Source organism: Trichoderma virens (genome assembly GCF_000170995.1).
Source record: "Trichoderma virens Gv29-8 chromosome Unknown TRIVIscaffold_91, whole genome shotgun sequence".
Classification (NCBI taxonomy): domain Eukaryota; kingdom Fungi; phylum Ascomycota; class Sordariomycetes; order Hypocreales; family Hypocreaceae; genus Trichoderma; species Trichoderma virens.
This window is the reverse complement of record NW_014013658.1, coordinates 1,371,737-1,395,300: the sequence shown is the minus strand read 5'-3', so window position 1 is coordinate 1,395,300 and position 23,564 is coordinate 1,371,737. Positions and strand designations below refer to the sequence as shown.

The following is a 23,564-nucleotide window of genomic DNA, read 5'->3' as shown; positions in this document are numbered from 1 at the left end:
GTGACAGGCTGGAAGGTGGCTTCTTCCAAAAATGGGATGCCGCAAAAAAGAGGCCACGATCAGCAGCCCAAACAAGCACCGCAAACGACGCGGCAAATGAAATAAAAAATAAGCACAGGCTGGCAATGCCGTCGAGACGTGCAAATCAATGCAGCAACACGGACCCGCTGCTGTTCGACGTCTGAGTGCTGGTTCGTCGACGCAGCTTCAACTTTGTGACTTGTTATCGTAATTAGCCTGCGCTTTTGTCGAATGAGGGTCTCGGCGAGATAGCGCTGGCTGGCCAACACGTGATGCACGCCTACCCTAGACCGAGGTGGCGAGAGGGCAGAGATGAATGACTTGACATTGCCACGGAGCGATAAGGTGGTCTCTATCCTCCATTGATTCATCTTTTCTTGGTGAAATCAATGCATTCCTTGAAAGGGTTTTCTGAGATTATTCTCCCAGCGACATACATGGTGGTTTTATTCTTGTTTGATGCACATTGGAAGCTCACTAATAGCCATGCGACAGATATATAGATGCGTAGATTCAACCCCCGTTTAGATAGGACTACCAGAAAGTTTGAGAACAGTTTGTCAATAATGAGAAATGGCCATGTTAATCACGGAGAAAGAGTCACTTTACTAATGAGCCGAAATGCAAAAGAAGTAACGTGCAGATATAAATTAACTATACATGCACCACCGCATCGCTATTCCTATCAGAGAGCCACAACCCCCACCTCACCAAAGTGGGAGGCCAACAGTGACGATTCATCAATAATCCATTGGAGTAGAGTGCATCGGGTACTTGCGATTTTACTGTAGAAGTATATTGCGGCTAAAAAGAAAGTTTGTGAAATCCAATGATAGATTGACAAATTATATCCTGCTATACTGGCAGTTATTCTCCGCGGCCTGCTTATACACCTCCCATCCAAAGTGGTAGGCCTCCCAACTGCAGATCACCCAATGACATCCATTAACTAAACAAATGCCTTTGTCCGGTTATTCTTGGCTTCACGGTATAACACCTTCATGCATAAATAGGTAGCGACTGCCTGCCTCGGAATCATTATGTCGATTTTTGCTCTCTCAGTCGCTATTGGCATCTGTCGGCGAGACACATTACTCACACAACGCATATATCATCACCTGCAAGATTAACCGTTAAGAAATATGGACACCAAATATGAGAGGTTTGTAATCTTCATCACCGATCTTCTACATTGCATAATATTTGAATTTGATGCTGATTCCAGCATCAGCATTCTGTATTCGAAGCCGTTCACATTCATTGTCGGGTCTCAAAGGAAGCAATTCATTATGCATGAGGCTGCGGTAGCAAGGCTTTCCAAAACTCTTGACAATCTCTTGAATGGAGGCATGAGAGAGTCGGACGAGCATCGTGTCTGTTGGGAAGACACCGATGAAAAGACCTTCCTCCGCTTCGGCGAATGGGCTTACACTGGAGATTACAAACCAGAGGAGCCTGAAATTCTTCTAGACTCTTCTCAGATTGATGATGGTTTGCCAAAGATTGAATTAATACATGAGCCGGCCGCTAAATCTCTCGCTTCATTCAAGACGGACGAGACTGAAAATGATGTCAATTGGCAGCACTGCAGACGAAAACTCACAAACGGTTACACAACAACTGTGGCATGTGGCGTATGCAATTCTCACTTTACTTCCAGCTACTGTCCTAGTTGTGGGTCTGCACGGTACTCGAATTGCAAGTTATGTCGAGGTGTCTCTGGCAAAGAGAAAAAACAAGCAATGATTGATAAATTCAACAACAATTCTGCATATGCGTCTCCAACCACCACTCATACGCCTCGCAAGAACACGGAGAGCTGCGAGGATTACAGCGAAGTTTTCCTCTCCCACGCTCGGCTCTACACCTTGGCGGACAAATACGATATCCCGAATCTACGCAATCTCTCTATACATAAGCTTTATGCCACCTTGAAGGAGTTTGCGCTCTATCCTGGCCGCATGGGGGACATTATCGGCTTGGCGAAATACTCGTTCACCAACACGATTGTAGGCGACAAGTTGCGTACTCTCTTGGCGAACTACTGTGCATGCATCGTTGAAGACATATGCAAGAGACAAGACTTTCAAGAGCTAATCAATGAAGCACCAGACTTTGCGTGTGAGTTGATTAGGGAAATGAGCGTCCGTCTGGATTAAGAGGTCGTTTTGTCTTAGATGATAAGTACGGAGTAGAAGACGCTAATAAAGCATCCTCAAGATTCGAGGTGTGGACCCAGCACATGTCACCACTTCCCATCACGTGACCCAATTGCTCTGAAGATTTCTAGATCATCACCACCAATAGACGTCCTGCTGGATATCAAGATCGCAATACAGCCAAAATGCTGCCCACTCGAGCGCTATTAAAGCGCTCCGTCTGGAAAGGTAACCTCCAATCCCTTAACGCCTCCAAAAATCCACAACAATCGCTGACTCACAATCCTCACAGGCCCAAACCTCGTCCCGTAAGAACCGCCCCTCCAAACAATCAAGAAACGCTCACTCACACGTCCTCCAACTTCTACAGCCTCTCCATCGTCTTTCCCAAGGGACCCAACGACAAGGTTCCTCCTGTCCGAACACAAGCCCGCTCGGCGACCATTCTGCCAAACTTTGTGGGCCTCAACTTTGAGATTCACAATGGCAAGGACTACCACCAGGTGACGATCACGGAGGACATGGTGGGGCACAAGCTGGGAGAATTTGCGCCGTGAGTACTTGGACTGCTGTATTTTGGGAGATAGGCATTGCTAATTTGGAGGATAGCACGCGGAAACCGAATATTTGGGACAGGAAATAGACGGGATGAGGGAGCAGTGGAAGAGAGGATGAAAATGTACAATAACTTGTATCAACGCCGTAATGCCACGACTTATTGCATGCTTGGAATCATTGGTACACCCAAAGATGAAATAAAAAGAAGATAAAAGCAGCTCGTATTGTGTTGGACCAACGAAACTAAACCCAGTAGGCCTGCCCTGGATAACCCGTTTCCAACGCCATCATCCCCAACGCCATATATAAAAAATCTGGAAATATCTTTCAGCCGCGTGCGTTTATACCCATTTATCCTCCCATGCTGTGCCCAAAAAGCAGCAGTCGTCCTTCATCGGTAAAACTCGCTTCTCTTGACATTAACGCCATACTCGCCAACTGCCATTCCCAAATCCTCCATCGTCAGCACCGTCCTGTTCTGGCTTCCTCCCTGGCCACCACCTCCAAAGCCCGGTCGCTGGATTCCCAAAGGCCCGCCTTTGCCCTGCTCTTTGCTGCCTGGCTGGCCGGACTGCTGGCCTGGGATGGGGAATCCGGCTGCGGCGCCGAGAGTGCCCATGGGGTTGTTGGTGTTGCTGGACGCGCGGATGCGGCTGTACTGATACGCGTCGGCCGCGACGTCGGCGATGAACTTTTGTGTCGCGAGCGCCAGGAGACGGGCGAGACGGGGATCAGTCTGGGGAGGCGGAGGGAGACCGGCCTTAGTCATGTAGTAGTGCGTCACTGCGTCGGGAATCTGTGGGCGAGCAGAACCGGGGGTCAGCAAACATGAATCCATCCAGAAGCGAGCATTGTCGAGATGTGCGACAGACGAGAGAGACGCACGATGGGGGCATAGTCATCAATCTTGTTGAGAAACTCTCGCAGGGAAACGTCCTTTCGCGTGGGCAGTTTGCTCAGATCCGCGCCAGGCGCCAAGGGATCGGGCATGGCGTCGCTGGGCCCATTTTCGGGGGCAATCTGCTTTTCGACGTTTTCCGGCGCGTCGCTGTCCATGATGAATTCGGTTCCCGGGCGGAGAGGACTCAGGAAGAGAGGCGGCTGTGTTGGAGATGGACCGTGAAAGTTGACGCTTGAAGATGGCGAGGTTGATGATGAATGCCCATCACGTGATGACCATAACCTCTGAGCTGCGAAACTCAAGGCGTCTCATCAAATGTATTTTTTTAAGCCTCAATATCAAGGTCTCCAATACATTCCAGTTCCACAAGAATTGACTTTAATAAATATATATTTTTTGACCTGTCCTCATTTTTTTATTGCCGCCCTATTCCATACTCGATGCGCGTATCGCGATCATCACGTAGCTCATATCTTTCCCCCCCTGTCCAAATTCAAACACATTCAATTGATTGCCCTCTAATTTTTTGTCCACAACGTACGAGTACATGGCCCAAACTCACGGAATCCCCATATTAAGAGATGACGCCCTTTCCCTTACTGCCTCAAACCGAGCATACCATCAAACGCCGCCGATGCAATCATTGCCCCCCTTGAAACTTGATTCTTCCCATAGATTGTTGTCGTAGCTGTAGAGCTCCCTTGCTTGCGGCGACCAACAAGTCCTCACCACGGTCTGCCGTGAAGATTTCATCACTCGAATAGACTCCGAGGTAATGACTTTTCCCATGCCCTGACGCAAGGCAACATCGTCACCTCCCCTTTTATGAAGCACCCCGCAAAAGCTACTTGCCCTTTAGACGGGCAGCTTGAACTTCTTGCCCTTGAGAACCTTGTTGTAGTAGATGTAGAAAAAGTCGCTGTAGAGAACTGTCTGGATAATGCCGGCGACAATGGCGATCCAGTCCACCTTGTGGTTGGGTTCCGCGATGTAGCGGTAGATCCAGTTGGGAATGTAGAGGGCGCGGTAGAGTCCAAGGGCGAAGAGGTAATGGGTCGTGATCGTTTCCGCCTCGCCTGTGCGCTGCAACATAAACAGCTGCGGCAGGATGGCCACGGACTCGAGCCAGATGGAAAAGGCCCACATGATCTCGGCAGGTGTGTAATAGTACGGGAAGGCGACGGCGAGGACAGCAGCACCGCCCAGGAGGTATTGCACGCGGAAGGTATCGACGTTGACATCGTTGGTGGGCCTGTAGGCCTGGGTCATGAGGTAGATGATGTAGCCCTGAGAGCCGATGAAGAGAATCTTGAAGATGAAGTTGTAGATGCTGTTGGTTGAAAAGAGGTCTGTCCCGTGTTAGCCAGGTCGGCCACATCTTGCCATTGAACATTGTCCATGGCTGTTGAGCTGCATACCGAGGTATCTAGTGAGGTATACGAGCAGATACAGCCCTTGCGACTTGAACGAGATGCCTGAGCAGCTCTACAAGGCAGCGAGTTAGCCAAGCATCGAGAGGCGAAAAGGGCGGCAGCAAGGGAGAGACGCACCTTGAGCTGCACCATTTTGTGCAGCAAAATGAAGATACTCGCCAAATGCGAGAAATCCGCTGTTCCTGCGTTAGCGCATCTGCATCTGCATCTATCCATCACGGCTCGTCGCCGGCAGCCGATCTGAGGAGCATCCGCGGACAAGGCGCCACTCACCAGCAATGCGAAAGACGTTTAGCACCATGGCGGCGGATTTGTGCCGTAGAGGCTGACAAGAGGCAGGTGAGAAGAAAAGAAGAAAAGAAGAAAGGGAAAAAGAAGAAGAAAATACGGCGATCTAAGCGGCAGCTGCGCGATCCGGAGTCGAGATAAGAAGCGATCAAAGGATGGACGTCAGTTGAAGAGAAGCGAAGGGGCGATAAGATTGGATGATGCAGCAAAAAGGACACGAACGCGACTGGCATGTCATTGGACAGAAATGCAGCAGCTCCAAGGGCGACGCACAGTGTCCATGATTAATCACACGGTAAGGACCAACATCGATTGACGGATGCAAAGCACAGCTGCTGCTTCTTAAAATAGCAGCCTGATTCGAGCTGTGGGTGTTGGCCTGAGCAATGTTTTGGTTGCGATTGGCCAGTTCCGATTTCGCTGTGCTTTGTGCAACGTGTTGCGATGAAGATGAGCACAACACAGTATTTGATCGATCGATATTATAGCTTCAGAGTGATGCTGACTTGAGTAAGTACTTACATCCTTACATAATCAGGCGGAATCTCAAAAGGATGACATCATTGCATCTTGACACGGCCCATCTCAGCTTGTATATGTGAAAATGACAGCCAAACACCACTTACATAGCTGAAGGCAATATTGCTCTACCCCTATAGAGGCCCTGATTCTTAGCAGGATATCTCAATTGGACACATACGTGGCCCATGCCCTCAGACACCTCTAGTGGAGCTGATGCCACAGCTAACCTACACGCATTACTGTAGCAGACGAATTTGCTAGAGACAAAACGTGGTAAACGAAAACGAAGATTGCAAAGAGTAACACCAACACGTAGTTCAGCTCCTAGGAATTAGCTGCATCAATCGCAAGCCAATCACAAACTGTCATCATTCATCTGTCTGATCTGCTACATCCTAAACTAGACTCTTCTTGGTCGAAGGAATCATCCATAGCAAGTGCTCTGCAACTTGAGCTTAATACAGCCATAAAACCTCTTCCTAGCCATCTCCAAGCGAATAATCATATCCATGAATGACATTTCTGACCACCAAACAAGGGATTGCTCCGTATTCCTTCCAATATGCATCACCAGCTCAGTTATGACGGAAACTGTTCCTAGGGTCGAGCCCAAATCCTTCTGTGAGGACTATTAAATCCGCTTGAGACCATGCTCTATGTTGTTACAGAAGCAGTTCACTACAGCTTCCTTCTCCTTTTCCAAAAAGTACCACAATTCTTCGGTGGCACGATAACTACAAGCATCCCATATCAATTCTCCCCAAGGTGACGCACAGCCATGACTACGGCACATACCTTGACTAACATCCAATTCATAGCATTTGTCGCAATCTTCCAACATGAACGCCGTTCAACTCATCGAGAAGCACTTCCAGACCCTCAAGGTCGGCCAACAAGCATTCCTCAGCTTATATGCTCCCAATGCTGTGGCTGAAATGCCATACTCGCCTCACCCTTACCCCACCAAAGTAGAGGGACTTGAGGCTATTGGTGCTTCGGTAGCGGGCTTTGTCGGCGGCATGGGTGATGACTTTAATGTTAAAGTCAACAAGATTTATCCTATTGATGGCGAGGATGCTGCTTTTGTCGAATTCACCATGACTGGAACGGTGACGATGACGGGAAAGAAATATGAGCAAAACTACGTGGCGTATTTCCGCGCTGAGAATAGCAAGATTGTCCTGTACCGGGAGTACTTTGACAGTTCGCGGATAGCAGCTGCATTTGCTCCTGATAACTAAGACGCTTAAAGAGGATTATAATTCTTCGTGGTAACAAAAGCTATGATGCCATCTAGTCCAAATTGTTTGTATCTCAAAGTCGCTGAATGAATATTGACATTTAGTATATGTATTAATCTACTGATAAAAAGAATAAAACGTTGTTTAATTGTTGTAGTATTGATGAGTCTATGCCTCAAGGTTTCACTCCCTGCGCCTTCAAAAATGCAAAAATCTTTTGAAATGCTTGTGGAGCGACCTTGTGGAAGTTGAGGTTATGTCTGCAACATAGTTAGAGAGAGACAACCTATATAGAAGACAATCACGATATAGCACTCACCCTGCGGGCAAATTGTCCACATATTTGAGCACCTTGGCGCCTGTGAATATGTCTTTTGTGCCATTCACCACACCAACACAGTTTCCGCCGCAGGCAGAAACATCGAACTGGCCCTGTAGAACCAAAACAGGCGCCTTGATATCCTCATACTCGATCGTCGTGGCGAGCAATGACGGGAGCTCGCCAATAGCAAAGGGCTCGCTGGCAACGTTGAAGGTGTATTCAGCCACGCTGTGCTCAAAGTACGGAGCTGCGTAGTAGATATATGCCTCAGCGTATAAATCCGAGGTAGTCAGATATCCTGAATCCAGCTTTCCCCAGCGCACGGGATTTTGACTTCGAGCAATACGAAGATTAGTTCCAGCTACGAAAGGAGCAAAGTAATCAAAGGTTCCACTGAAACCGGTCAAGACAAGGCCGTCGACTTCAATGTGCGTGGCAGCTGCAGAGGAGATGTAAGAGCCATAACTGTGGCCAATAAGGGCGACCTTGGTGGCATGGGCCTTGGTTTTGGCATAGTTGACAAGGCCCTCTAGCACGGCGACTTCGACTTGGAATTGTGCGTCTGTCAACGAGTTGACCCTGTTGCAGCACTTTGAGTATTCAATCATATAAATCATAGCAATACTATGCCAACTTACTTTGGAGACGATCCAACACCAATGCGGTCGTAGCTAAGGACTGAATAGCCTTGGGCAATAGCAGCATCTACAAAATTGTACTGTTCACTTCCTGGAAAATTTGGACGCCAGTAGCTGCAGCAAGACGTTTAGAACCATACTCCTCTACGTAAGATTAACCTTGTATAATAGACTTACAGCTTAGACTCAATGATCCCGTGTGTAAGCACTAACGTGGGGCCTCCATTGCCGCACAAAGTCGCTCCTACGGTGTAAGTGCTCTTTATCGAAGCAGATGTTTGTCCATTGAGGGGAAGAGGATCGGCTGCTTTTCCCGAGTCTCGTCGAGTTAGATTGAAAGTCAGAGCAGTGACATCCCAATCATCCTGAAGAGATGCAGTCACAATGAAACGAGGCGTTGAGACAGTAATTGGGATTTGAATATCCCGACAGTTGGCCGAAGCTGGCTGCGGCAGTGCCTGAGCAGCCGCGGCGAAAATGGGAATAAGCCGATGAAAGAGCATCTTGTCAATGAGAAGGAAAGGAGAGCCGCTGAGTTATTGCAGACGATAACTTGGATATTACTGTTGCCATTATTGTTCGTGGCTATTATACTTATATCCCGAGACAACTAATTCTTAGCAACTCTGATAACAACCCAGCTGCATTGGTAATAACTCGGTAGCCTGTTCTTAGTAAACACTGACAACATCGACACTGCTTACATAGTCGGTTAATTAGATGATAGGGCGTGATTGAGTTGTTGCCGTGTAACTATAGCTTCTCACATACTTGCCCCTTCTGATATGCCGTAAGGCTAAAAACGGGTTCATAGCCGAAATCCTGTAAAGCTTTACTCTAACGAGACATAGGTCACCCTTGTCCGACATACGTCAATATCCACAGTGATGGAATCAAAAGGTGGAAAATTTGTGAATAAGCTAGACGGCTGACCAATGATTTATTTTACCGTTGCCCTATAACTATCTCAAAGCTTGTATCGGTAATCAACCCATTCGTCAGAGAACCTCCTTTCCATCGGCATTTACAACTTTCATGCACTCCACGGACCTGCATGCTAGGGCTGAGCTATAGGTTGCCCGATTTCCTTGTAATTCTATCAATAATGCTGCATACGGAGTGACAAGTGTCCAGCGCATATGCTGACTGCTAAATTACTATCTATCTGAGATGTATATTCCTTGTGATTACATGAACATGATGTGATAACTCACGAACCTATTGACCTTTAAACCCAGGGATTCCCTATCCCATGAACATGATGTGATAACCCACGGACCTATTGAACTTTCAGTCCAGCGCTTCCCTATCCTAATGGCGCGCCTGTGCGCATTTGTTTCTACCTAAATTATTTGATGGACCAGATGCTTGATCCGATTCGTGATTGTTGATCCAGACTTCCATGTCCCCTCGGTTCGCGCCGTTTCATTTGATCGCCGTTTCCTGGCTTGCATCTCGTCTACAAACTTTGGCCATGTATTCGTCAGAACGAGATATTTGATGTGACTTTGTATGCTGTCAAAAATGGTCAAATCAAAACCTTCAGGGATCTCGCCATCATACTTCGTCCTGGGAGTGACTCTGCTGGTTAACTCGAAGGGACCGTCAGTCTCGCAACACCGGAAAGGGGCAATCTCGATATCGAACGGAGTCGCTGGGTTGATCTGTTGCTCTCCACAGACAGTACGAGCGGCTTTTTCGAAAATATTCTCGACGCGTTTGAGCTCACTAGAAGCCAGATTCAGAGGGAACTCGGCGTCTCTAGGGCTGATGTAGTCAATGTAAATCTCCAGAGCGCCATTGTAAGATTCTCGGTTCCGCTCAGTGCTCAATTTCTCAGCCCAGGCAGATTTCCACTTCGCAACGCTTGTTAAAAAGGCGATATTTTCGCCTGAAAAGTCTCTCAGAGAAGAAAATTCCTGCAGAGGACGTGGATCCTCGTTTAGGACCTGTTCGAGGGCGCTCATTGTTAAGAAGCGATCGCCAAGATCTTCATTAAACATGTCAAGAGCTTTACCCTTTGTGGAGGAAGAATTGGAAGAGAAAATCCAGTTTTCTGATGAAGATGGGCTGGGTGGATGATTGTTATCCCATTTCTCATTTAATTGGGCTGCTTTCTTTTGCTGAAGCCAAAACTTGAACACTTGAAAAACAGGAACAAAGACAGTGAACACTTCGAACATAAGGATAGACAGATGGATCCTGGATTATTGATGCTAAATCAGTACGTCTTTCCAGTTGTTCAATTGATCTTTTTTGTGAATACTCACCATTGGCTTGGTGTGAAATATTTGTTGACCTTTTCAAAAACAGGAACATAGGATGATATTAGAAACATTGGCGTCGCATGAAGACTGAATGAATCGTTAGCTCTATGAAGAAGTTTTGTCAAGTAAAATGTGTCGCTTACTTGGAGATGCAGCAGCCGATGGTTTGTGTACGCCATCCCATGGTATCGCGGATTCCCCATGCTCGCCATATCAGAAAAGGTGCAATCTAGAAAGTCGTTAGCCATGGAGCACCCTCTTACTATAAATCATGACATACGATCCAAGTCCAAACAACCTGCCATAGGACTGACGGCCACCATTCCCAACCTCGACCCAAGTCCACCAGCTGTTCAGGGATCGTCGCGCCACGAAGTTCGGTACCAGGAATGCCAAACGTCGGATGGTATTTTCGACATGCTACCCACATACCGACTGTGAGAAGGACCTGAATGCAACGTTTAGCACGTGAGCAAAGGGAAGGAAAACTCTCGACTTGTCAACGCGGAGTCTTAGACATACTCACCTGGATGATCATTCCAAGGCCAATGAAAAGAAGGGATCGCTTTGTATAGTCCATGTTTCTAAGACGACAAAGGCACGAAGTTCTTGCGCCATTGCAGCCTGGCTCGATACGACGGGCAGGGTGAGTGAACTGTTTCTGCAGTCTTGCCACGCGAAGAAATCGGAGATTAGACGCGTGGAACAGGGCGACTCCGAGCGGGAACCATAGACTCATGAAGAAGTATTGAATATCGTATGCGAGCACTAGTGGCATGGTAGCCCCAATAGGATATGTGATTTGCGCGAGAATCCAATATATGTGCAGAAACGCAATGGCGGAGAAGGACAGTGGCAGGCCACGAATCTTTAGGACGGGAAGGTTTCTATTGAACCAGCAGAAAACCATGCCTGCGATGAGTAGTGTCGTCCATGATACACACCAAGAGATGTAAAAGACGCCAACCTTGTCCCAGTTGGCGGGACTCGGTGGCAGTGTGTAAACAGATAGCATGATGGGGGAATTGCAATAACGAGCGAGGAATATTGAAAACGAAAGAGTTCGGAATGTTTTTCAAAGCAAAATCATTTTAAGAGAAAGTTGAAAGTCAGGAAAGGGGGCCTAAGGGAGCATTGGTCTCATTTGTTATATCCTTTTCTACGATTGATGAAGCATTACTCCCCCTCCTCCTCCCTTACATGATAAGATGTCTGCTCTTATCCAAAGCTGGTAGAAGGCTTCTGCTCAGGGCTGGCTGATCACCAGACTAATAAATGCTGTGTCACAGCTAGCTACGCTTGCCTAGAGTAATGAGAGACATTCGATCTATCATCTTGGCGTTGTTGGGTGTGCGGAGGCTATCTTTTACGACAGCGCCCACACGGTGCAAGTAGAAGGGAAGGCTGCCTACAAACAACATGGAGATTTGGCCTATTTCCCACTCTAATGTCATCTTGGCGAAAAATTACGCCGAGATAAACTATCCTTTGGCGTCAATAATGAAAGGAGAAACTAGATTCGAGCTGGGGTCGGGGAGACGATTACCTGGAATCCGTCATGTTGGGCGTGCAATCGTCCAAGACATGTCTCACGGATTAGCTTCGTTCCGGGATAGAGAAAAAGGAAGCATGGCTGAAAGCGTGGCCAAAGGACAAGGAATAACAAGGAAATTCGGGCTTGGCATTGCGGCTAGCACGATCGGGCGTGATTGAATGAGACTTACACGTGAAGTATGGTCGTATTGGGGTCTGCTCTCTTCGTGGGCGAGATGCACACTGCCGCGGCCGAGACACATACTCGCAGTGGGCGAATCTGGTCTCAAGATCTTGACTCCACGAATCTCTTGGGGACTGGGACTGCAGGGATCTTCGTATCGCGATACGGCCGATCTCCGCATCGACAAAGCCGCTCTCCCTTGACGCTTTGGCGCAATTTCTGGGCAGCGATCAGCCGCACCTTGCTTTTTGATGGTGGCTGGTTGACGGCTGATTAGCGCAACATGGTGATTTGTTTGTACTCAGTTGTTCTTGAACACTCTTCTTTTCCTTTTGCAGGGACATGAGCTGACGAGATTCTTGGATGGCCGTCGCGTAGGCATCTTCAACTGCTCTGTCCGCCCCAGTTCAGTCTTCCTCAACATCTTGCCAGCCTCTCCATATCCATTTGCGACGCTCGGATATTACCATGTGACACAGATATCCCGCAGATGAGGCACGTTGATTGGTGTCTCAGTGCGACACCCAAGTCAAGCCACTCGACGCTTTAGACTGTTCACTGGCAACTGAGGTAATTTGTCACTAGACTAGATCCCTGTTGAATCCTTGATGCAAGGGCGGGCTTTGTGTGCCGTGAATTTGGTGGTGATCGCCGGACAATCTGGCTCCCGCGCCAACTGAAGAACCGAAATTTGAACATGAGTGGCGAGCTCTGGTACGACAGAGGGCGAAATGAACGTTTGCATTTTGTATAAGTTATGTCTTTTACAGTTGATTCGTTTATGCATGATGATTTCAAAGAGATGCCCATATGCATTCACAGTTGCGGATAAGCCTATTGCACTCTTTCAAATCACTCAAGGTAGATAGAATCACGCCAGGTATAAGCTGTTATGTCACTTGAAAATAACCAGGTGTAATGTATAATACTAAAGCCAAACTCTATAATGGATAAGATATGATTTATAGTAACTTATTAGAAATAATAAAGGCAGCGGCTGGTCTTCTTGCAAGCACCAAACACGCTACCCATCTTTGTACAAATGGAATCGCTCACCTTTTCTCGACATTACATTACAGTAAGATCTATCCACCAACTAGTGGTGCTTGCAAAGTGCGCCACCGGTCTTCCAGTCCTTTGTCTCCAAGTTGGGATACTCATACCCAGTAATAGTAATCAAGCTCTCCAACTTGTCAATCGTGGTGTTTCCTCCATGGGCTCCAACCACCACCGTATCCCTCGGCAACCCGTCGCCCACAGCGGCATCCAGCCATTGTCTCGCATATCCAATGTCGAATCGCACAGCGTCTCCCATGCCTCCATCATCGGGATCAGGGCTCCACACATCCGCTACAAATGCGACCACCCCTTCATTTTTCTCGGGACAGGCCGAAGTCGCGATGCCATACGACCAGTCCCGAGCATGTGGATTCTCGTCTCTCCACAAGGACCGAAATTGGATGTTTGCGTCCTTCAGCACAAACGGATTTTTCTCATTGTACGTGGCGAATGAGACACTGCCGTTATTAATATCAGAGTAGAATCTTTTGGCCACCTCGGGGACGACGAGAACTGCTCCAGCCTCGACATAGTCCGGCACACCTCCGGCGTGGTCGCGATGGTGATGGCTCGGGACAATATGTGTAACCGACTTGTTGAGCGTTTCTTTGACCCATTGGATCAAAATTCGAGATCGATGCGGTGCTGCATCGGTAATGAGAACACCGTCCGTGAAATTGAGAACGAGTTGCACATAATCGGCGTAACCAACGTAGACTGCCATAATTTGGGGGATGTTGGGAATCGGATGTGTAACAACAACGTGTGAAGTATTGAAGAACGACTCAAATGGCCCTCCCCAGAGACCAGCTTCAAAGAACTCGTGGACCTCAGAGCGAGGGTACAATGCGCTTTGTTTTGGTACTTGAGGGGAGGATGTGTCTTTTGACGGCAAAACGGGATCGAAGAAGCCAGCCTTGATCAGCGGATTAACGGAGATGCTGTCCAGCTTGACATCTTCCAGAACATCGGTAGAGTTGTATATTGTCTGCAGGCGGTAAGGCAGTTGAAGTTTGAGACGGGAATTGTCGTCGAAAGATACGGTGGAATAGTTAGATAGCAGCAAGTCGTTGGTGGATTTTCCATAGGTCGCATGGTTTTCCAAGGAACGTATCTTGTAAGGCCTATGGCTGGTAGCATTTACAATCAAACTGATATCAGAACCCTCGAGTTCTAAGACTTTGAATCGATTGTTTGTGAGCGGCTCGGCCATATCATAAGTATGGAGATGAGATGACGCGGAAGCCATTTTCTGGAGCAACCAGGGGAGGGCAAATTGCTGTGCCTGGTGGATCAGATAATCGGCCAAGTATGAATCCACATATCCCAGTGTCTGGGTTGGATCATTCACGAAAAAGGAGTTTTGTCCCTTTGTGAAGCATGCAAACCCATCTGCACCATCTTTTAAGACGATACTGTAGTTCATCGACGGCTCTAGGCCAGGTTGTGCCCAAATCCAATAGTCATTGTATCGATAGTATCGGTCAATGCGAGCTCGTAGTCCCGAAGAGAGGTCAAAGGACAAGGTTTCCGAGCCTGTTTCAGCGACAGACTGGTCCGAGTGATAAAGATTGTAGTTTTGGGTCAGAGTTTGCGATCGATATATGCTATGTTTGTTAGATTTTGTCTCATGCATCCGCTTAACATGCGGCCATAGACCATGCTTACCCTTCAGCCTTGTAGACCAATCTATGGACACTTTTCAAGGCATTTGATCCTCCAATTGAGTCAATGATACTCTCTAATAAAGTTGACGCATCTGTAGAATCGTTGCAAGGTATAGCGTTAGCAGCCACTTGATGACTTACGCCGGAAAAGGCTAACAAAAAGAGTGCCTTGAGCTTCATCTCAGCTGTTAAATTGGTTACTAGACTGTGTATAGAAATTCGGTTGCTCGTATGCATCTTTCAGCAATTGAAAGGACGGCCGATAGTATGTTATATAGGGAAATCTAGTCTCCTTTTAACTTTCGTTGGATCATAGTTTGCAAAATGGCCACGCAATACATTCATGGCACACGCGGCGACGCGCCTTGTGCAGAGATGCTTCACCTTCGTGACAAATATGATTTCGCATTACAACGCGAATTGTTAGCTGAAATCGGCGCTCGGTAGTTAATCTAAAATTGAATTTTAAGGAGTCCGTCTTAGTCTTCCATGTCGTCGGCGCGGAGGATATCCATCATCTGCCGCGGTTGGGCGGAGCGCGGCAGTTATTAAAGACCGCGCTTATAAGATCGTCACTCGGGGGTTGCCAGGGGAATCTGCTGTTCGGCTACCGATATTGAAAGCACTGAATCTATCATTTTAAGAATTTAGACATGATATATGAAGATGCAATCAGGTTTCAAACGAAGTTTCTGCTCTACAAGGGATGTTCAATTGTTAATGCTGTAATTGGAGAGAGAGAAAGAGGCATGCACCCATAACGCCGGCCCGTCTGTAGATATAAGAGTAACGAAAAATGCCAATTGCAGATGGCACATCGTATTATGTTTCCTTTTTGGCATTTATCGTATAGCCTTATAGCAACAGTGCCACGACATATTGTGATACTACTTGTCTTGTAAAAAAATTGAGTTATTCGTTTTATGCTTAACACAGAAGGGGTATTTTCTATTACTATCTATGCTAAGGATATTCCAATTCGAAGGTATCCAATGATGGAACGCTTGCACTTGATCCTGACATAGGCGTTGAAAGTTCTACATTGCCACTGTAATTGACATCGGCATTGTGCTGAGCAACATCAATTCCAACATGCATCATCGGTTCAAAAATGGTATTCTGGTCTGGTGCTTGCAAACTCTCAAATTGATCAACATACCACCTTGTCATTCGTGACAAAGCTCCACGAAAGACATATGGCACTACTAAGTGCTTGCTCCCTTCAGTTAACGATAGTTTGTTGAGAAGTTGTAGAAAGAGCACCTTGGGGTTAAGTTCAATATCATCCAATAGACATGCAACGCTCTGAGGGATCCGCGCAGAAACATCAAACTTCATCAGAACCACGGCCGCATATGTGATTCTAGTGTATAAGATGACCGGAATTATTTGGAGTGTTTCGATTGGGATGGCCAGAAACGTGTTTATTACCTTTTGTGCTGATGCAACGCACTGGGCAAGTGAGTTGGCGATGTTTAACGAATAATAGTTGTCCAGATTTTTGGCCAGAGGCAACGGACGTAATTTGTACGGGGGCCGGAAATCCTCCATGTCATGCCCGTCATAGAATGCTGGCTCTTGGAGGCTCATCAGCACCATATGGTAGTGAATTATCATTGGCTCTGCGTACCATTAGCTTCCGTAATTGGAGAATTTGGCGATTCAGCTATTATAATACCATGTAAGATCGCGTTCGAAACTTGTTGCTTCCATGCCTTTGCACGCTCAACACCATACTTCAAAACTCGGCAAATCCTATCATCCGAGAAGTCGACATGAGGTCCACTGTAGAGTCCTGTAACTGATATGCTTTCTTCAGCAATTATCTGGAGCTTGTCCACTCTATAAGACGAAGGTCGTTTGAATGGACGTTTGGAGCCGACTCGAGCACTCTGATGCAGTCATCTAGCCAAGGCCCATGACATAGGACAGAAAGACGTCGAAAGGAAAATGCCATGCTTGAAGAACGTATTAGCTGTAAGAGACTTTGTGCCGTAACAGGGTCAAAACATACCTGGAAGAGATAAAATAACATGCAAGAAAAGTTCTACACGTTTCGGTTAATTGTTCCGAGTGGACAAACGCTTTATTTGCCGATGGAACCTGGTACTGTTCATCATTTTAAATCCAATGCTAGAGTGGCAGCCATGTTTGCGTATTGGCTAAACATCAATTTTGGAAAATTATCCATGGGGCAGTACCATGCTGCCAGAACCAGTAATGCTTGAATCAGATCGAGTGACTTGTTTCCGTGTATGGCAACTTCTTCAGCCACATATTTGGCAGCATTTCGAAATAACATCTTGCTGCATTCTGGATTACGGTTACTTGAAGCAACCGATAAGGCTGCTCTAAAAAGTGCAGGCTTAGTATCTCTGGCATTTTGCCACGTCCAGTGTGCTGGTAGAAGAACTAGAGGATAAATCGGTGCCATATCCTCACAAAATGCCGAAAATAACTCTTGAGCAAACTCAAAGCTGACTAGACCGGAAGACACAGGGTCTTCGGATGTTAAAAAAGGGTACCCAGTTGACATGAGTGTCATGGACGGTAGTGAGTCTCCTAAAGAAGTTGGTTGCTGCTGAGAATCTGGACCCCACGATGCATTCATATACTGAGAACTTAGTGGATCTGGATAGAAATTGCCCAAATCCAGCTGAGGAGGAGTCTCGGAGATTGCATCCTGGAGTTCTTGTAGCTTCCGTTCGAGGGCTTTAATCCTGGCGTCGTTCTTATTGCGCCTCCTTCTTATGGCGGGAGGAGGAAACACGCAATCCAGCCTGAATTTAGAGCATCGAGCGCATTTGTGTGCATCGGTGTCAGGGCGATGTGATACGACGCATTTAATCTTCCGCTGCCGACATCCCTTGAATCACGGAACGTGAGTATTTCATCCAGCGCTCTACTTTTATGTGAATACAAACATACCTCGCAAGTGCGGTTCAGCCCGCCTGGTCTTCTAGTCTCGGACTCTTCGTTAGATACCGCGTTTTCCGTAGAAGCCGTGCTCATGCTGCTGAAGTGTGGATGATTGATTGATTTAGTTACGCTAGAATTGCCCCTTGGCGATCGAAGATGCAAAAACGCGGTGTCTAGTTAGTGCCGCTCCCCGACTCTGAGCGGTTCTTCTCCTTTAAGATGCGCAAAGGCTGAAGTGTGGGGTCCCCTTGTAGAGTAAACTTAAGATGAATTGACTAGAAATTGTTTAATAGCAGTATTATGCTTTTAAATCATTGAACGTAGCGCAGGACATCTCGGTTTTCATCTAGTCTGAGCCTCTAATGTACGTAAGCGCTGTTCAGGCTTTCAAGTAAGAATTCTTAGTGACGTTGTTTCTTACATTTTCGGGCTCGATGACGAATTAACTTGTCTGGGAAAGTCCACTACTGATAAAATCGGTCAAATTAGGGGATATTTGTGATCGAAATTTGTATTGGTTCATATCCTTTACTTCGACTACATATTTTCGCTGCATTACGGATCAGAGCAAAACACATACAGCTTTAAAGACGGCATACTTAGCGTGATATTGTACGTAAATTTTGTTTTATACAAAAATCCATCTCTATACTTAATTCCTGCGAGTGTCATAGTTGTCCATTGGCGACTCATCCTTCACAAGCTCCCAAACATCATTGATTGTCTTCACAACCGATTCCGGCAGCGGTCCATTATTCAGCCCTGCAACGGTTTGCTCCAGTTGCGTGGCCTTGCTTGCGCCGAGAACAATTCCATCGCCCAGATGCTCCTTAAGAACCGAGTGATAAGCAACCCATCGGTAAGCCATTTCAGCCTTGGGAATGCCTGACACATTTGACGCTTGGTTCCAGATATCCAAAGCTTCCAGGAACTTTGGTCGGTTGTACAAGGTATGGTACATCTTTCCAATGGTTGTTTCCTTGCTCCATCTGCCCTCACCACCAGACCCTTGCTGCAGCTGCTCTGTCGTCTTTGTCAAGAATCCTCCTGCAATGGCGCTGTAGGCGTAGAATGCAATGCCATTCTCTCGGAAAAGAGGGAACAGCTCCGTTTCCGACCTGCGAGCGACCGGATTGTAGTTTCCTTGATAGACAGTAGGAGCGACGTAGCCTTTCTCCTTTACAATCTTGAGAACCGCCCTTAATTCATCTGCATTAAAGTTTGAAAGACCAAACTTTTCGAATTTGCCCAGGCGATAGAGGTCGTCAATACCAGCCAGAGTTTCTTCAAGAGGCTCTTGGGGATCTGGTGCGTGAATATAGAAAATGTATACCTGCACATTAGGTTTAGCATTCCATATAGTAAAATAAACACCTGGATGCTGTAGGGGAGGAAAGAAAGAAATACCTTGTCCACGCCCAGTTTTTGCAAGCTTTCCAAGCCCCTTTCGACAACTCTTGCTCGTGATGACTGGCCAGGAACCCATCCTCCAATATGCTTCGTATCAATGGTGAATCTTGAGGATGCCTTAATATCGCCCAGGATTTCTTCACTGGTGCCGTAAAGTTGTGCTGTATCAAGCTGCTTGATGCCTACTTTCTCAACAACGTCGAGCAACTCTGAAGCCTGTTCCGCGGTGGGGAACGAAGCGCCTGTGTTGATGTTGGCAGTGCCAAAAACGAGTCGTGGTCTGGTAGACGACATGGTTGAGACTGATAAAGAGAAAGTTAAGCAACAAGCTAATTGAGACTTAAGTTTAGGAAGCTATGTGATGCCTTTATAGATTTAGAAACCCCTCGAATAGGCAATATATAGGCAAATGTACTTCCCAGGGCGAGCCTGGTTCCTCAGTTTTGTGGAGATTGCAGGATTTCCGATGGTTCATATTCCGGATTAATAATTGACATGATGCCATCATGGTGGATGCTTGACCAGTCCAAAGACGTCACTAGCTCTGATAGGAAAGCGAGATTTCATCGCACTCAACTCGGATATAATGCTTGAAACCGAGTTAGCTGCAGTAGAGGCGCAGTAGCTTAACTATGATACGCGCTGGAAGATTGCCAAGGTCTCTGCTGAGTCTTGTTGGTTACATGTTAGGTAGTCACCGACATATCAATAGCAACGATTGGCAAACTCTACGGAGTAGGGTGGAAATGAAACTGGATTTGTAAGCGTCAACCGGCTGGATGCCAACTTGACCGAGACAACACGGATATAGGCCCCGCGCCCTATTATTGCCAAGTGGATCATGTCTTGGAACTATACAAACAGCCACGTCTTTGTTCTTTCGTTGTAGCCAGTTAATTATTGAGCCAAGGAAGTATGTATATATGGGCTTACGATTACCGTCAGAGAATTTTTGACCATGGAGCAGCGAAGGGTTGCCCGATTAGGCCATTGCTGGTGCAGGTACTATTAACATGTCAACCAACTAGGGTTATCAGCACTAAATAGCCCAACAAGACTACTCTGTACAGTACAACAAATGAACCTATACCGTGTAGGGGATGAATATGCATCAATCCTTGTGTGTTTCGAATTGAATCGACGGCGGAGATACTGTTCGTTAGTTGCCATTAAGCCGAAGGTCCAGGGAGTAACCATGTCACGTAAGGTGGAATCATACAGAGGTACTCTTGCACTATCAGCCGATTGGACGAGGATGTAGCAGACATATTCATCAGTTGTACACACAAATGGGTCTTGGGGGTGATTTCGTGTGATTCCGTAAGACTTACCAAATGTTCAATAAGGCAATAGTATAGGCGGAAAATATATTCAGTGGAGGCTTTCAGAGAAGATGAATGTCGCCGGGAGAGAGATGCCTATTCTTACCAAGCAAACCCGAAATTCCGACACAATCCCAGAGGTTGATTTTGATTGAAAAGAGAGAGTACGGGCAGTTCATTCTTCAGATCACACAACAACACATTTTCTGTCCTCCACAAACATTAGAATCAGCTTCAACCAGAACCATGGCGGATCTTGCTAGTGATTATTTCGTCACCTCCCTGCAGTACACCAAGAAGACGTACCAAGATGTCTACCCAGTCATCGACCCAACCAATCCCTCCAACTCCCTCGCCGGGAGGATTGCCATTATAACCGGTGCAAGCCGCGGCATTGGAGCCAGGGTATGCAGTCCTCGGGCTCCGGTCCTACAGCTGTATAGATCATTATGCTGATTCGCTGCTGTCCACAGGGTATCGTGCCATCGTTCGCTAGAGCCGGGGTTCATGGCTTGGTCCTCGTTGCCCGCGATGAGGCTAAGCTGAAAGAAGCGGAACACGAGGTTCTCGCCATCAACCCCAAAATCGAAACACTACTTGTTGCGTTGGATGTCACGAATGAAGCCGCAGTGGGGCAGCTCTTCGACAAGATCCAGGCACGATTCGGCCGTCACGCAGACATACTGGTCAGCAATGCCGCGATAAGTGCGGCCACGAATGAAGGCGGCCCGACGCTCCATGAAGCCCCCGTTGATGAATGGTGGAAGAACTTTGTGAGCGACCCACCGCGTTCTCAGCTCTGACTTACATCCAGAATGACGCACTCTGATTGCTTGTCTGGTTCTAGGAAGTCAACGTCAAGGGATTCTTTGTCTTTACGAAATACTTCATCTCTGCTCTTCCGTCTCCAACTACGCCGGCTACTATAATCAACATCTCAACCTCAGGAGCATGGCTTGTTTATCCTCTGGCCGCTGCCTATAGCGTCAGCAAACTTGCTAGCCAACAGTACTGTACTATGCTTCATGCCGCGTATGGAGGCACCCTCAATGTTGTAAGCATCCATCCTGGTCTTGTGGAAACAGATATGACCCATCCTTTTTTCCGCAAGTTTGACTTCGATACTCCTACGCTGACGGGAGGGCTATGTACTTGGGTTGCGGCCGACGCGGAACGCTCGGGGTTCCTCAGTGGGAGAGTCATTTCAGCGAACTGGGATATTGAAGAGTTGGTCGCTCGTAAATCGGATATTGTTGCTAAGAACGAGTTAACAATGGACCTGGTGGGCACCTTTGGCAAGGAACAGTTCGAGACTGCATGAAGCACCACAGGGTGTAACTAGTTGAAGATCCAGGCATTTGCAATATACTCGTCGCACTTCTTACTACAAATTAACTAGTATCAACGTGACAAAAGTGGAGTTTTGAGAATCCTATCCTGGGTTGGAGTTGGATTACATATGACAAATAGCAATGAGACTAGGATGACAATGTCTCGGAAAGCGGGATTTGTCCATCCAATGGCGAACACGGAGTCGGACGTTAAAATAAAGTCCTTGATCGGATATATTGCAAAGGAATTCGCCCTACGTCCGGTTGTATAAGCGGTGTATCAAACGATGCCGAGCCATTGTGCCGTTTGACAGCCAGGGGCTTTTTGTAAACATAAGTCTTGCATGGACGAATCAGTTAAGTCGTATGTGTAATGTATCTCTATATTTGGCAAGTTGTTCGAAACAGTTTAGCTGCTTAGTGCTGACACTTCTTAAAGTAGCAATACTGAATCAGGAAAGACTGTACGTCAACTATTCGTACACGACGTCCCCGTAAAATAAGGTCCGTATGACAGGACGGAATATTACTGATCCAAAAACATCTGGCTTCCGCCAGCCCTGCAACCCCAGCTCATCGCTAGCTATGCCCCGGCTGGATCGGCGATTAGCTCGCATGTCAACCTCTTGGCTTTTGCGGTTGTTTGTGACGAATTACAGGTCATGAGACGATGGACAAAGCCAGAGTGAAGATATCTTCTTGATCATGGGAAGATTTGTTAAGTGGTAGAGTAGTAGACTGACAAAGAGCTAATGTTTTTATTAGATCATGACTTGATATGTTATGCCATGCCTGAGCCAATGCAACCAGCATAGGGAATATAATTATACTTAGCTTCAGACCGAATTCCACAGTCATCGCCCCGCAGCAGAGGTCAGAATCTACCGCATACCTAGAGTAGCCGTGCGATGTGCCAGTAAGTACTTTTTACAATTGAAGACAGTGTAATTTGCCTTCACTGATTGGCTTTTATACTTTATCCCAATCCTGCTATACGAAGTCACAAATCGAGTCGTTGCAAGCCTCGCTTCCGGGCCTACAGAACCGAGCAACTGCCGGCAAAGCATCGCCTCGCCTCTTGCAGCTCCTTTATGGAGATGCAGCTGCAATGATTAAACGGAGTGGATGCTTGCGCGTGTCTATACTCATAGCTTATTTAATGCTGCGTAGGTGTGTGTCATCCATATATTGCGACTTCTCACTTGCTACTGTCTCATCTCCATAGAAGCCTGCGTTTATCTTGCGATGTGGAATTTATAGTTTCACGGCAAACTTATTATTTAAGTAGTTTAGGAATCTGCTGCAGATATGCTTTCCTCCAGGTATACTTTACCCCAAGTATGTTGAGTTTACTCGGAATCAATGTATCTTACCAGGTAACTACCTAGGTAGGGTTCTGTTGTCTACATGCGTTTACTTGATCGAAAGCCTCGGTGTGTCCCTTCGGCCCACGGTGATGCCTCAACTTGCAGGAGACGTCAGTACTGCTAGACAAAAATGTCTGAGAAATTCCACTTGTTCTACCACGAAAATAGCCGATCCATTATCAACGAGTTAAGCTGGCTAGTTATACCGAACGGGATATATTGTTCCAAATGGCTCAAATACGGTTCAACTCTATCACAGTATCAGACTTTTTGTTGTTGATTACTCGAACATTCTTAGTTATGAACTAGAAAATATTAGGCTATATAAACCATCAATCCCCCCATTTGCGTCGAAATGTTCTCAAAATTCAACAACTACTTCCATGTCCACACCCGAGTATCATAGCGCGTCCAGTATCACC

General features: G+C 46.8%; 10 protein-coding genes across 10 annotated transcripts; 3 read left to right on the top strand and 7 right to left on the bottom strand.

Annotated features, from left to right (window-relative positions):
- Positions 1-2,365: 2,365 nt before the first annotated feature.
- On the top strand, positions 2,366-2,823 carry TRIVIDRAFT_164065 (uncharacterized protein; the record flags this gene model as incomplete). Its single annotated transcript, XM_014094916.1, has 4 exons — positions 2,366-2,408; positions 2,473-2,488; positions 2,551-2,733; positions 2,790-2,823. 4 exons carry the CDS (start codon positions 2,366-2,368, stop codon positions 2,821-2,823), a joined length of 276 nt encoding a protein of 91 aa, XP_013950391.1.
- Positions 2,824-3,129: 306 nt separating this feature from the next.
- TRIVIDRAFT_39320 (uncharacterized protein) lies at positions 3,130-3,794 on the bottom strand (the record flags this gene model as incomplete). Its single annotated transcript, XM_014094915.1, has 2 exons — positions 3,130-3,534; positions 3,624-3,794. 2 exons carry the CDS (start codon positions 3,792-3,794, stop codon positions 3,130-3,132), a joined length of 576 nt encoding a protein of 191 aa, XP_013950390.1.
- Positions 3,795-4,126: 332 nt separating this feature from the next.
- Positions 4,127-5,505, bottom strand: TRIVIDRAFT_74802 (uncharacterized protein; the record flags this gene model as incomplete). The annotated part of the gene is made up of 4 exons (XM_014094914.1): positions 4,127-4,988; positions 5,058-5,124; positions 5,190-5,248; positions 5,346-5,505. The coding sequence occupies 4 exons, from the start codon at positions 5,371-5,373 to the stop codon at positions 4,495-4,497; spliced, it is 648 nt and encodes a 215-aa protein (XP_013950389.1).
- A 1,216-nt stretch (positions 5,506-6,721) lies between these two features.
- TRIVIDRAFT_56637 (uncharacterized protein) lies at positions 6,722-7,123 on the top strand (the record flags this gene model as incomplete). The annotated part of the gene is made up of 1 exon (XM_014094913.1): positions 6,722-7,123. One exon carries the CDS (start codon positions 6,722-6,724, stop codon positions 7,121-7,123), a length of 402 nt encoding a protein of 133 aa, XP_013950388.1.
- A 315-nt stretch (positions 7,124-7,438) lies between these two features.
- TRIVIDRAFT_163272 (uncharacterized protein) lies at positions 7,439-8,586 on the bottom strand (the record flags this gene model as incomplete). Its single annotated transcript, XM_014094912.1, has 3 exons — positions 7,439-8,024; positions 8,084-8,197; positions 8,261-8,586. 3 exons carry the CDS (start codon positions 8,584-8,586, stop codon positions 7,439-7,441), a joined length of 1,026 nt encoding a protein of 341 aa, XP_013950387.1.
- An 840-nt stretch (positions 8,587-9,426) lies between these two features.
- Positions 9,427-11,365, bottom strand: TRIVIDRAFT_40202 (putative GprK-type G-protein coupled receptor protein; the record flags this gene model as incomplete). The annotated part of the gene is made up of 5 exons (XM_014094911.1): positions 9,427-10,285; positions 10,354-10,437; positions 10,494-10,579; positions 10,631-10,798; positions 10,877-11,365. 5 exons carry the CDS (start codon positions 11,363-11,365, stop codon positions 9,427-9,429), a joined length of 1,686 nt encoding a protein of 561 aa, XP_013950386.1.
- Positions 11,366-13,163: 1,798 nt separating this feature from the next.
- TRIVIDRAFT_163307 (uncharacterized protein) lies at positions 13,164-14,973 on the bottom strand (the record flags this gene model as incomplete). The annotated part of the gene is made up of 3 exons (XM_014094910.1): positions 13,164-14,277; positions 14,389-14,733; positions 14,795-14,973. 3 exons carry the CDS (start codon positions 14,971-14,973, stop codon positions 13,164-13,166), a joined length of 1,638 nt encoding a protein of 545 aa, XP_013950385.1.
- A 1,936-nt stretch (positions 14,974-16,909) lies between these two features.
- TRIVIDRAFT_228115 (uncharacterized protein) lies at positions 16,910-17,805 on the bottom strand (the record flags this gene model as incomplete). The annotated part of the gene is made up of 2 exons (XM_014094909.1): positions 16,910-17,659; positions 17,722-17,805. The coding sequence occupies 2 exons, from the start codon at positions 17,803-17,805 to the stop codon at positions 16,910-16,912; spliced, it is 834 nt and encodes a 277-aa protein (XP_013950384.1).
- A 559-nt stretch (positions 17,806-18,364) lies between these two features.
- TRIVIDRAFT_64999 (uncharacterized protein) lies at positions 18,365-19,416 on the bottom strand (the record flags this gene model as incomplete). The annotated part of the gene is made up of 2 exons (XM_014094908.1): positions 18,365-19,045; positions 19,120-19,416. The coding sequence occupies 2 exons, from the start codon at positions 19,414-19,416 to the stop codon at positions 18,365-18,367; spliced, it is 978 nt and encodes a 325-aa protein (XP_013950383.1).
- A 1,274-nt stretch (positions 19,417-20,690) lies between these two features.
- TRIVIDRAFT_65000 (uncharacterized protein) lies at positions 20,691-21,765 on the top strand (the record flags this gene model as incomplete). Its single annotated transcript, XM_014094907.1, has 3 exons — positions 20,691-20,849; positions 20,918-21,217; positions 21,292-21,765. 3 exons carry the CDS (start codon positions 20,691-20,693, stop codon positions 21,763-21,765), a joined length of 933 nt encoding a protein of 310 aa, XP_013950382.1.
- Between the last annotated feature and the right edge of the window lie 1,799 nt (positions 21,766-23,564).